The sequence below is a fragment of the Apodemus sylvaticus genome, chromosome 7 (genome assembly GCF_947179515.1).
Source record: "Apodemus sylvaticus chromosome 7, mApoSyl1.1, whole genome shotgun sequence".
Taxonomy (NCBI): Eukaryota; Metazoa; Chordata; class Mammalia; order Rodentia; family Muridae; genus Apodemus; species Apodemus sylvaticus.
This window is the reverse complement of record NC_067478.1, coordinates 22,588,376-22,602,463: the sequence shown is the minus strand read 5'-3', so window position 1 is coordinate 22,602,463 and position 14,088 is coordinate 22,588,376. Positions and strand designations below refer to the sequence as shown.

Below are 14,088 nucleotides of genomic sequence, written 5' to 3'. Positions count from 1 at the left end.
TTTTTGAGACAAGACCTTAGCCCAGGCTCATCCCAAACTTCAGAACCTTTTGCTTCAGCCTCTGAAATACCTGGGCTTATAAGAAAAAAACTGAAAAACTTAAATTATGCTGCTAATATGCCCTACGCTTACAGAACAGCCAATGATCAAAACTCAGTAATTCCCCTTGGATCAGCCGAATTAGTGTACAGTTCTTTAAAAAAAAAGTGTGTGTGTGTGTGTTTGTGTGCTCGTGCATGAATGCATCTGTGGAGGCCAGAGAACAACCTGTGGTTGTTATTCATATCTTTCTTCCATGTAGTTTCTGGGAGATTATATTATAGTTATCTCACTTGGTGGCAAGCACCTTTAACTGCTGAGCCATCTCATGAATATAGACTCCTTAAGTAATAATTTCATGGGGTCAAGAATATCACTTAGTTATAGAATACTTGTCTAGTCTCATAAAAGAAAAATATTTAAAGATAGAATTATTTCTTTCACTTACTTAATAAATATTTAATGTGCATCTATTAAGTGACATATTCGAGTATTGGAGCCAGTTAAGTAAAACATGCAAATAAAGTGCCTGTTCTCATGTAGTTTATATTATAGAGGAGACAGATAATAAGCAAAAACATGAAATATCAATAAAGAGTTAAAAAATAAAGCAGAAAGTGTTCAGAGGCTATTGAAGCAAGTATCTGGAAGTAAGTGTGAATGTGGATGAAAATGTGTAGAAGAACATTCTGTGTCAAAGAAAGAGGAAGAGCAAAGCATCTGAAGTAGAAACGGACTCACCCATGCACGGCAAGGAGAGACAATATCATCAAGCAAGGTTGGGTCAACATAAGCAAATCGATAAGTATATTTTACCACATAACTATATGTGTAGACAGAAACACATGATCATCTTGATAGATGAAGAACAGGAATTTGACAAGTTAAGTAAGCCTTAATGTTAAAAGTACTGGAGAAATTAGAAATAAATGGAACAACCCCAAAATAATAAAGCTATTATGTGACACATCTTTAAGGCAACATTATACTAGCAGGAGAAAAATGATAGCATTTTCTCTAAACATCTAGAACAAGACAATGATGTTTACTCTCTCCCCTCTTCCAAGACTTAGCTAGAGCTGTAAGAAAAGAGAAAGACATAAAAGGGATACAGTCAGAAAAGAGGTAAAATTCTTCCTCTCCCCCTCCCCCCCCCCCCCAGACAGGGTTTCTCTGTATAGCCCTGGCTGTCCTGGAACTCACTCTGTAGACCAGGCTGGCCTCGAACTCAGAAATCCGCCTGCCTCTGCCTCCCAGAGTGCTGGGATTACAGGCGTGCGCCACCACCGCCCGGAGGTAAAATTCTTTATTTGACAATAATCTACCATTCCACCAGAAAACTCTGAGATGTAATAAATACATTCAGTCAGTTGCAAGACAGAGTCAACGTATAAAAATCAATACCCTTTATATACAACAAACTTGCTGAGAAAGAAATTAGAAAAAATATCCCATTCAGGATATTGTTCCCCTCTCCCAAACAAAATATTTAGTAATAAATCTAAAAAGGTAAAAGTTCTGTACCAAAAACAAAAAAACAAAACAACAACAACAACAACAAAAAAAAAAAACAAAAACTCTTTAAGATAATCAAAGAAACAAAAGAAGGTATCAGATGAAAAAATGATCTTTTATGCTTCTGGATTGGTAAAATTAATATTGTGAAAGTGGCTACAGATTCAATGCAATTCTTATCAATGGCATTCTTCACATAACTAGAAAAATCACCTAAAATTCATTTGGAAACAGAAGACCATGTATAACCCAAGCAATCCTAAACAGAAAGACCAATGCCAATGATAATACACATTCTTAACCTCAAACTATGCTCCAAAGTCATAGTGACAGAGGCAGCAATATACTGGCATGAAACTAAAAATCAGCCAGTGAACAATATAGGATCACTCTCCAAATAAACCCATCTATCTATGGACACATCTAATTTTTGACCAAAATATCAAGACCATACACTGTTCAATATAGTGCTGCCAAACTGGATAATCACCCACAGATGACCGAAACCAGAACACTATCTGTTTTACACACACACACACACACACACACACACACACACACACACACACACACCTCCCTCCCTCCCTAAACATGTGGAGAGAGTTAATTCCAAGTAGACCAAGGACCTGAATTTAAATCCTGAAATGATTAAACTATGAGAGGGAAAATAAACATTTCAGGATAAAGCCATAAGAAAGAATTTTCTATATAAAACCCCAATAGCACAGGAAACAGCCTTAAGAATTAACAAATGGATTTTGCTACAAAGTTTTTAAGAGTTATTACAAAGCAAGTGAAACTATCAATTAAGTGAACAGAACCCTATGGGATAGGAGAAAAATCTTTATTATTCATACTTCAGAAAAGGCAAGTTAAGATCTTATAAAAATTATAAAAATGAACCTCCCAAACTCACAAACTGACAGTCAATAAATAGGACAATGAAAAGAACATAAGTTATCAAAAGAAACATAAGGCCGGGGAGATGGCTCAGTCAGACAAGCATGAGCACCTGACTTGAGAATGCCAGCAGTCACAGAGAGCTGGACATGGTGGCCGGTGCAGGCCTGAAACCCTAGTTCTGGAACTGCGGCAGGGGAAGGTGGATCCCTAGGCTTTGCTGGCCAGCCCGTCCAGCTAATCAGTGATCGCTAGGCCCAGAGAGAGAGAGCTCTGCCTCAACAAATAAAGTGGAAATAGAATAACTTATGGGAGTTGGCTCTTTTTTTTCCACCATGTTGATCTAGGTACCAAGTCTGGATAACTAGGCTTGCTGGCCAGGCTGCTAAGCCTCTTTTATTTGCTTGTTTTGGAGACAGGGTCTTCTCTATATAGTTCTGGTTGTTTTGGAATTTGCTATGTAGACCTGGATGACCTAATTCTAATTTCTAATTCCTAGAAATTAACTAGTCTCTGCCTCCTGAGTGCTTGGCTTAAAGGAAGATATCACCATGTCTAGCTGCTGAGCTTTCTTACTGGCCAAAATCTTAACAAGTGTTTTAGTATCAAAAGAGAAACAATAGAAAGGCAAAGACAGACATTCCAACAGGGGGAAATACTCAAATAAAATAGTAGCCATTTGTTATATTAGAACTACACTCTCAGAATGACAGAATTCTCCCTAGAGGAGACTGCCCTATTTACCCGAGTTATCTAAGTATTGGCAAAGGCTGTTCCACTTTAGTGTATCTATGACTATGAAGTGTTTCTTTAGCTTGTGTTTTGAATACCTCAGCCCCAGGCGATCCTGGGCTATTTGCGCAGAGGTTGCACTGCTGGCCTATACCCTCTCAGTCATGATGACCAGTGGCTCCTTAGATCAGACTAGCCAAGGAGTATGAGCACCTCACACACTGGAATTGTGAGCATGTTGTTTTAGAGTCCCATATGGTTTGCTCGTTTACACATAAGCTACATATTATTTTTAGATACAATTTTAGAGGTATAGAAATATCTTTTTTGGGAGGGATAAACTGTTGATAATTATTTTCAGTATTACTTAGAGATGCTGAAGCTCACCAAATATGAAAATCTGTAACAGTAAAGAATTGGGTAGAGAGGTGGATTAGAAGTTAAGAACTCTGGCTGCTTTTTGGTGGGGCGTGGGGCAGAAGGACCCGCTGCAGCCTAGCCTGGGGGGAGCCGGCACCAGGCTGAGAGTCATGCACCCCCACCCCCCCTGCCCCCTCGCCTTGAGCGCTCTCCTCCAGCTAGATCCTTACTACCGGTAAGGGCGAGCGGGAGAACCTCAGGGACTGGGGCCACTTGGTAGAATAACAGCTTCTTTGGATTTTTTTTTCTTGGTGGGATATTAGCAGTTCAAAGTGAAACATTGAAATGCATAACCTGCAAACATTGCCCCCCAAACTACCCAAGCCCACCACTGTAGCCAACAACAGCATGGACAACAATATGTCCTTGCAGGATGCTGAATGGTACTGGGAGGTATTTCAAGGGAAGAAGTGAATGAAAAACTCTGAGATACTACTAATGGGACTTTTTTGGTATGTTCAAGACACATCTACTAAAATGTACAGCGACTATACTCTTACACTAAGGAAAGGAGGAAATAACAAATTAATCAAAATCTTTCACCGAGATGGAAAATATGGCTCCTCTGATCCATTAACTTTCAACTCTGTGGTTGAATTAATAAACCACTACTGGAATGAATCTTTAGCTCAGTACAATCCCAAGCTGGATGTGAAGTTACTCTACCCAAGTGTCAAAATACCAGCAAATCAAGTCAAAAAAAGATAATATTGAAACAATAGGGAAAAAATTACATGAATATAATACTCAATTTCAAGAAAAATTTGGGAATATGATAGATTATATGAGGAATTCAAATGAAATGAACAGCTATTGAAGCATTTAATGAGACCATAAAAATATTTTAAGAACAATGCCAGACCCAGGAGTGGTACAGCGAAGAGTACATAAAGAAGTTTAAACGCGAAAGCATCGAGAAAGAAATTCAAAGGATTATGCATAATCATGATAAGCTGAAGTCTCATATCATTGAGATCATTGACAGTAGGAGATTAGAGGAAGACTTGAGGAAGCAGGCTGCGAGATCGACAAACCATGATCAGTATTATGCTTGACCTCATTCAGTTGAGAAAGACAAGAGACCATTACTTGATGTCGCTGACGCAGAAAGGTGTTCGTCAGAAGGTGAACAAGTGGCTGGGAAATGCAGCCACCGAAGACCAATACTCACCGGAAGAAGATGAGACGATTTGCACCACCACGACAAGAAGTCGTGGAATGGACAAGAAGACGTGGAATGTCGGGAGCACCAACCGAAACAGAGCGAGAACCTATTGCGAGGGAAGCGAGATGGCACGTCCCTTGTCTGGGGGAGCCGTCAGCAGGGCGGCTATGCCTGCTCTGTAGTGGTGGTTGGCGAAGTCAAGCATTGCGTCATCAACAGGCCTCCACCGGCTATGGCTTTGCTGAGCCCTACAACCTGTACGGCTCCCTGAAGGAGCTGGGGCTCCATTTATCAACACACCTCCCTCGTGCAGCATAATGACTCCCTCAATGTCACACTAGGATACCCAGCATGTGCGATGAAGCGCTGCCCTCAGATCCAGTTCAAGCCACCCAAGGCCTCTGGGAAGCAAAGAGCTCCTCTTCTGCCCCATCTGTGAACTGAGCTGCAGAAACGAAGCTCACTGTCGGCGGCCTGCACATGGGACTAGAGCTTTCTTGGACAAAAAGAAGTCGAGGAAGATACGCATCCTAGGGCTGTTGGATGACCAGACGTCTCTAACCTTATCTTTTTTTAATTTAAAGCCACAACACACAACCAACACACAGTGAAAAAGAAATGCAAAACTCTCTGTGTAGGGACAAAGCGGCCTTTAACCATGGTGCCTGTCAACGCTTTCGGAAGCTTTACCAGCTACAAGTTGGGACTTTGGAGACCAGAAGGTAGACAGGGCCAAAGAGCCTGCGCCTGAGGCTGCTTAGTCCAGCCTGGTCTAGTCTGGGTGTTGCTGGGTGTGGTGAACCCAGACACATCACACTGTGGATTATTTCTTTTTAAACGAATGAACGCTAAAACACCAGTCAAATGTTTTAGAGGGATGTATGTTCTGCAATCCTAACATAATGAACGCTACGTATCAGAGAGCCACAGAACATTGATGCAGTATGTTCGGAGGAAAAACAAAAACACCAGAAAATGTTTAAACTTGTCAAATCAACAACCAACAACCCACCAAGAGAAAAAGGAGTGTGGACAAGGGGACTTACAGTGACATTCGGTATATAAAATATGTACATAATATTGGGTGACTATCAAATAGATGGATTTGTATCAATACCAAATAGCTTGTTTTGTTTTGCTGAAGGCTAAATGGGCAGCGCTATGAAATTCTTAATTTTTATTATGTTGTTACCAGTTTCAAATACACCTTCAGAATAAGCTCCCCTCACCTGTTTTCGTTGCTTGAAAATATCTTCCCTAATTTTTGTTAATATTTGTTTTTGTTATTCTTACCTTTAAAAAAAAAAAGAATGTACAGGATGCCAGAAAGGAAAATAGCTTAAGAATTAAAACTATGAAGTATTTTACAGTTTTTCTTTTACAGAGTACTTGGCTGTTAGCCCAAGGTTAAAAAGTTCATAACAGATTTTTTTTTTTTTTTGGACTAAATGTTGGGCAGGGCCCTGATAAGCTTCAAAGCTGCTTTATTCAATTAAAAAATGATATATGATATGACAAAGTAAAAGAAAAGAAAAAGAAAAAGAACTCTGTTTGCTTTTCTAGCTCCCCAGCAGCCACATGGCACCTCACAACAGTCTGTAGCTCCAGTTCCAGGGAATTTGCTGCCTTCTTCTCGTGGCTTCCTCAGCACTGCATACACATGAACATGGGGGCAAAATACCCATACAAATAAAAATAAATCTTGAAAAGGAATAAATATATGTTTTATAATACCAGATAGAATATTCATGCAATTTTATACCACAGACCTCTTTTAAGAATTGACCCACATGTGAAGGGATATGAATACAAAAAATTACCCATATATTTTCACTTTTTGCCTTATTTCCATTTAAAATAATCATTATAGACCAAATTACCTTTTGCACAGCAATGTGAAAGCTTGGATACTAGATAACACTAAAGATGTGACTTAAGCTCTTTTATAACAACAAATCGGTGCTTATCTTACCGTGGTGATGTAGCGGGAATGGAATTCTGGAGCATCTTTCAAGAAGGTGAGGCCAGGGTGTGTATCTACCACATCCTTAAAAAGATTGAAATCAAAACTAAGTTGACAAACATAAAAGATCAAAACAAAACAAAAACCTTATCAGAAGTTTTTCCTTCTTGTAGAATAGGCTGACAGTTGAGCAAATCTTCTATTCTGAATACTGCATAATACACTGAAAACTTAATTAATTTCTTATTATAAGCATGTTTATAATACATGATTTTCTACATGTCCACAATATTCTTAAATATAAAAAATTAGATTATCTATATTTAGTGATTCATGAGTCAAATGTTTTAGAGGGATGTATGTTCTGCAATCCTAACATAATAAAAGTTGTCTGAAAAAAGCCATCCCACAAATCTCAGTAGGATTTACTAAGAGTTATGACAGAGCCAAGCCAACAAAAATTATTTTCTTTTTTAATCTAGAGGCATGAAGGTTTTTGGGGAAAAAAAAGCCAAAGAGCCATGCTAATTCCCCACAGTTTTTTGTTTTTGTTTTAAGCCCACTGTAGCCAGGTGTGCCAGCACACCTGTATTTCTACACATGAGAGAAAAAACAAGACAGGAAGATTCCACATATGAGGCTTCCCTGATCTAAAGAAAAAAATTTATGTGGACAATTTTTTTTAAAGATTTTGTTTATCTTAAAATCTATTATCTTGTTCTTATGGGGATTATTAGATAAGACGTTGAAAACATTTTTTATTATCTCATTGGAGTTTTAAACCACTCTGACCCTAGAGACTGTTAGAAATAGTTACTCTTAAATTAACTGCCAGAGGCAACTGCAATGCCAAAACAGACATATCTATTAAATTCTATCAAAACAGCTTACAACTGGATTTTACTGCTTAAAGTTTTATAAATTTAGAAATAATTTTAGATTTTTCTTGTGAAAAATCTTACAAAGAAACTTTCTATGTTTTGCTTCCACCTTCCAAACCACAGAACAATGATCAAAAGTAGGAAATAAACATCTGTACAGCACTAACCTAACCACAGGCCCGATTCAGATGTCATCACTTTCTAATTTCGTCCCTCTAGTCTACTCACAAGTCTTTCTGGTCTCTCTGGGCTCTGACCTGTGATGCTTCTGTCCTGTTTTCATGTCTGCGGTGCTTTTAATGAATTCTGGTAAGATACATCTCTCAGTCTGGTTTTGTCTTAAGTTTTCCTCAAGTAGATTAAGTTCACATATTTTCATCAGGAATAACCACAAAGGTGATGCTGTGTCCCTTTCTAGTGCACCACACAGGCAATATATGATTAATTTTGTGACTCAAATTGACCCAGCTTTAGCCAAGTGAAACTCTTTAATTTAGGATCCTTCTGACTGCCCTGTCCTTTGTACTTTAAGTTCATCTTGTATTTTCCTTTTCCCATATTTTATATCAACCTTCTAAGAGTCTGTAGTTCATTTTAGTGGAGAAGTACTTTAGAAATTGAGTCTGGGTACCATGTGTGCCCATTATTACTGAGCATCACTGCTTCTAGACCCTGTAGCAGGAATAATTACATGTATGTGCCTTTGTGAAACTATATGGATATATATCAAATACTATGTATTAATAACTCTGATTTCAGTCCAGTACCACAAAGTTTACTCACACCTTCCTTCTTTTCTTTGCAACTATAAAAGAAGCCTGCATCTCATCTATAATGTAGTTACTTGTTCAATCCTACTATACCAAAAGAACTACTAGCACCTTTAAGAAATAAACATACTAATATAATATTTGTATGTAGTTGCTTTGGTCTTATTTTTATCATTTGTTTTGTCTTTGAGAACTTTATACCTGTCTATAATATATTTGATAAAATGTATCCTCCCACTCCTTTCCTTCCATTTCCTCCTTTATCACCTGCCATTTTCCATCTCCCAACTTCATACCTTCTTTTTTAAAAATCCATCAGGTCCACTTAGTGCTTCATGTATGTGCACGAGTGTAGGACCATTTATTGGAGCATAGGTAGCTTCTCAAGGACCACGTCCCTGAAGAAAGCTGACATGACAGCCTTGTCATATCTGACAAATACTGTTTTGTATAGATGTCTATTACCTTTGGATCTTACAACTTTTTGTCCTTTCTCTGTAATGATTCTTGTCCCACTTAGAGCTGAGCATTCCATATCTTTTATCCTCCACACACTGATCAATTGTGGGTCTTTATATTAACTATCATCTACTGTAGAAAGAAACAACCAAGGCCCTTAGCAAGAGCAGTAAGTGCTCTTAGACACCAAGCGACCTCTCCAGACCGTCATATCCTGGCTACCTGTCACTGGGTCACGGCGTATTCTATATGGCAGCATTTTATTACATTTCATCACTAACCATGAAATTGCATTTATTTGCAGCTTTCTTTGTAATGTGTTTACCTGATTTAGGTATCAGTGATGCTTGCTTTAGAAATGATCTATAGCTATCCATTTTAATACTCTGGAATGATTTATAGAACACAGACTACCTGGTCTTTGAAAAATTGGGCAATTTCTCTTGTGAAACTTCTTTTATAGAAGTAGTTTATTACCATCTTTACAACATCTGTAGAAATTAGTCTGTTGATTTTCCCAAATCAAATGAGGGTACTCTGTGTCACATATGCCTTTCTAGTAAATTGTCCATTTTACTTCGGTTTTAAAAATTTATTCCCATAGGATTTGTGTAGTACCCTTATGTTTTTTAACTAAAAGAATCAATTTAATTTTCACAATACAAGTGAAAACACATTTTTTTGGTTCCATTTCTTCTTTGCCAAATTATTTTGATAAGAAGATAGAAGTGAATCTTTCTTGTTATATTGTTATAAAACAGAGTCACAGCACCATAATCTCTTGGAGAAGTAGAATAAATAAAATATAACTGATATAAAGAAGCCTTTCCTCTGTCTTTATTTGTTCGGATAAGTGGGTATAACCAAGGGATAGCAGCTCTGATGATTGGAGGCTCAGGTATTACCAGCATGTCATTTCCTATAGGCGGTTTTTTTCCAGGTCCCACTGGTAAGATAGACCCTATCTTAAGAGAAGGGCCTATCACAGGCATCGTGTGAGGACTTCTCATGTGGAATTCTGGCATCATACCAAGGTAAAGACAAGACTAGAGGGAGGCAGGACCATATCCTACAGGAAGAGGGAAAGATGGAGCTGCAGGTGTCTTTCTTTGCTGGAACGCAGCCACTGGTATTATCAGCTGGCTCTGAGTTAGGGCTTCCATTCGTCAGTGTCAGTTAGGGCTGACACTTGCACTCTGTGTTCTACCTAGTGCATTGTGTCTTTCTTGTGGATGAAGTCATGAGTGAGGTGTGTATTCCAGTAATTAGAACAAAACATAGGAATATTGCTCTGCCGGCCATCAGTCACTGTGTTCCAAGCCTACTACCAAAATGACAAAGAAGTGACTGTAAAATAGTCTTTTGTGACTTTAACTTTTCTTCTGTTTGAATGTAGGCAATTCCATACTTGGGATTCTTAGTACTTTCCTTCTCAAATTGCTTTAGGTTAGTGTTTTGTCATAGCAACAGAGAGGCAAATTAAGACAGAAAAGGTTAGGGCCCTATGATCGTCCTCCCTGGACCATGGCTGGTGAAAGGTCCAGTTTGTGTAGGCCCAATGCAAACAACTGCAGGTGCTATGAGAACACATCTGCAATGGCTGTACCACGAAATGGTAACATTTCAGTCTTTCTCCCAATCTTCCAGTTCTTCCATTCTTTCTGCTCCTTTTTCTGTGATATTTTCTGAGCCTCAGATGGGTCTGTTTAGAGCTGAGCACTCAACCATCGTGCATTCTCATTACTCAGGGCAGTCATAATATTCATTCTTTCATGTGTGGTGAAAATATGTAAAAATGTTTTTTAGGAATTTTGCAGAATATACATTATAGCATGGTGGCACATTCCTTTAATCTAAGCACTTGGGAGGCAGAGGCAGGAGGATCTCTGAGTTCAAGGCCAGCCTGGTCTATGTGGTGGTTTGCATATGTTTGGTCCAGGGAGTAGCACTATTAGGAGATATAGCTTTGTTAGAGTAGGTGTGGCCTTGTTGGAGGAAGTGTGTCACTATCTGAGTAGACTTTGAGACACTCCTCCTAGTGTCTGGAAGTCAGTCTTATCCTAGCAGCCTTCAGATGAAGATGTAGAACTCTCAGTTCCTCCTGCACCAGGCCTGCCTGGATGCTGCATGCTCCTGCCTTCACGATAATGGACTGCACTTCCAAGCCTGTAAGCCAGCCCCAATTAAATGTTGTCCTTATAAGGGTTGCCTTGGTCATGGTGTTTGTTCAGAGCAGTAAAACCCTAACTAAGACAGTCTACACAGTAAGTTTCAGAACAGCCCAGACTACATAGCAAGATCTTGTCTCAAAACAAAACAAAAATATACAGTTATTGATTATAGTCAGAATATTTCAAAATAATCTCTTGAACATATTCCTATTTAAATTTGCATCCTTGTTGAACATCTTTCCCAGTAGTATAAGTGAGAAAGACAGCAGGGTCTGTGAAGCTTGCTGAGCTTGGTTTAATGTGAGATCCTGTCTCAAAGGAATAAGGTGGGTAGTGTTTAGAGCAGGATGTCTTCCTCAAGTTTCTATGAATACACAGTGTATATATAACACACATGCAGACACTCAGACGCGCACATCCACACACACAAACACACACGTAAAGGATAGATTCTGGGAATGATTTATTTTTACCGAAAAAAGCAAAGAACCTCTGGATTTGAAAGGTCTTCTGGCCAGGGATCACTGTTACTTCAGTAATGACCCTCAATTTCAGATCTGGGGCACAGCTCCATGCTGAGGGAACCTTAAGAAAATTAACATTTTCTTCCAGACTGACAAATAAAGTCTAATATAAAACACTCAAATAAGTGACAGAAAATAACATCTTAAAAAGATTTTTGGATTTATTTATTTTATGCATATAAGTGTTTTGCCTGCATGTTTATCTGTGCACCACATGCCTGGTGACCACAGAGGCCACAAGAGGATGTTGGAGCTGCCATGTGGGTGCTGGTGATAGAATCTGAGTTCTCTACAAGAGCAACATTGCTTTTAACCACTGGGCCAATGCTCCATCTCAAAACACACAGTTCTGAGATTTATTCATAAAGATCTGAGACATAGCCTTTCTACATGTAGAAAACATATTTGTAAACAACAGATTTTAACATCTCTGAAACAGAAAAGAAAAAATAAGAAGTATCCTGTTGTTTTATTTATTTGGTTCCATGGGTGCAAATTGTTCCGCACAAAGTGTTTTCTAGATGAGTAAATAGAGAGCCTAAGCAAATGATATAAATTACTGATCTCTCTGAAATCTAACCTAAATTACTCCTAGGCTTTGTGTTCCTTTTCCTCTCCTACAAGTACTTTCTTTTTACTGTGTTCCTGTCTACCTTTATGGGCTGGTGGCAATTGTCCTTGCAAATCTCAGTACGATTGACTCAAGTTTCCATTTTTATCTTATCATTCACTCAATGGTTTTTTACTTTTTCCTTCCTTCCTTCCTTCCTTCCTTCCTTCCTTCCTTCCTTCCTTCCTTCCTTCCTTCCTTCCTTCCTTCCTTCCTTCCTTTCTTCCTTTCTTTCGTTCTCTCTCCCTCTCTCCCTCTCTCTCTCTCTCTCTTTCTCTCCTTCCTTCCTTCCTTTCTTTTTCTTTTTTGATTTTTCGAGACAGGGTTTCTCTGTGTAGTCTTGGCTGTCCTGGAACTCACTCTGTAGACCAGGCTGGCCTTGAACACAGAAATTTGCCTGCCTCTGCCTCTCAAGTGCTGGGATTACAGGTGTCTGCCACTATGCCCAGCCTTACTCAATGGTTTCTTGAGACACATTGTGGTATGCTTAGTAGCGTAGGTTACCTCCTCTTGCTCTGTCTCCAGTGCTAGGATTACAGGCAGGACCACCGTGCACAGCTCTTCTTCCTATTCTAATCTTCTGTTACAAATAGATCTTAGTGGAAAAACCAGAGAGCCATTTTAGATATGTGTATAAATCAGAGTCAAGATATACTGAATTCAGCTGGACGGTGGTGGCGCATGCCTGCAATCCTAGCACTTTGGGAGGCAGAGGCAGGCGGATTTCTGAGTTTGTGGCCAGCCTGGTCTATAGAGTAAGTTCCAGGACAGCCAGGGCTACACAGAGAAACCCTGTCTAGAAAAAACCAAATCCAAAAACAAAAACAAACAAACAAACAAAAAAACAAAAACAAAAACAAAAACAAAAAACAAAACAACAACAAAAAAGATATACTGAATTCTAAGACTAGAGTTCATGGTAGTTATTCTGACTATTTCATAGCCTTTTCTTGTTTCTGACCAAATTCTTTATTTTTAATTTCTTAAAAATTTCATACAACATTATTTTGATTATATTCTTTCTCCTCCTGGATCCTCAACCTTCAAGTTCTCATTTTTAGAAACAAACAAAAAAATACCATCCCTTTCCCATTTCAGTTCAGTTTATGTTGGCCAACTCTTCCTGACCAATGAGGCTTGCCCTGGAGAACTGTTGATACACCCAGTGTCCCTCCATTAAGAAAATGGATTTTATCTCTTCCAGATGCTGTCAGTTCCTGATAGGTTCTTAACTATGGTTGATGTTAGCATTTTCAAACTATCTTTCACGATTCTAAAGTTTCATAAGATGCTTTGGTGCTTACTGTGAATGACTAAGGAGGAGGCTGGATGAACTGGAACAGCCCTGTTTTGCCTATTTTATACTGAGTTCTGTTTTAGATTCCATTTAATAAGATTTACTACTAAACCAATTTGAAAACTATTCTTAGCAATCTGGCCTCTAGATGTATGTATGTAGCTCAATCACATAGTTACACTTTAAAATGAAAAATTATAGTTATACTTTACAATTATAGTTATATTCTAAAATGAAAAAAATCACCACAAGGTATATGGTGGCATATACCTTAATACTATGGGATTAATAGTTTAATGTTAGCACTGGCTATACAGTAAGATGGCATTATTATATTTTAATTTTCTATATTCTTTGTTTATATTCCAAATGATTTTCCCTTTCCTGGTTCCCCACTCCCCATAAGTCCCATAAGCCCTCGTCTCTCTGCCTGTTCTCCAATCAACCCCCTCCTTCTTCTCTGTCCTGGTAATCCCCTACAATGTTGGATCAAGCCTTTCCAGGACCTCTCCTTCCTTCTTCTTGGGAATCATTTGATATGCAAATTGTATCTTGGGTATTCAGAGCTTCTGGACTAATATCCACTTATCAGTGACTGCATTCCATGTGTGTTCTTTTGGGATTGGGTTACCTCACTTAGGA

General features: G+C 38.6%; 1 protein-coding gene and 1 pseudogene across 1 annotated transcript in view; one reads left to right on the top strand and one right to left on the bottom strand.

Annotated features, from left to right (window-relative positions):
* Positions 1 to 14,088, bottom strand: part of Ppp2r3a (protein phosphatase 2 regulatory subunit B''alpha) — a 138,894-nt gene that overhangs the window by 52,009 nt on the left and 72,797 nt on the right. Inside the window, exon 6 of the mRNA XM_052187531.1 lies at positions 6,744 to 6,818. Coding sequence (XP_052043491.1) covers positions 6,744 to 6,818 — 75 coding nt within the window. The remainder of the gene's footprint in view (positions 1 to 6,743; positions 6,819 to 14,088) is intronic.
* Positions 2,935 to 6,011, top strand: LOC127688661 (phosphatidylinositol 3-kinase regulatory subunit alpha-like; annotated as a pseudogene).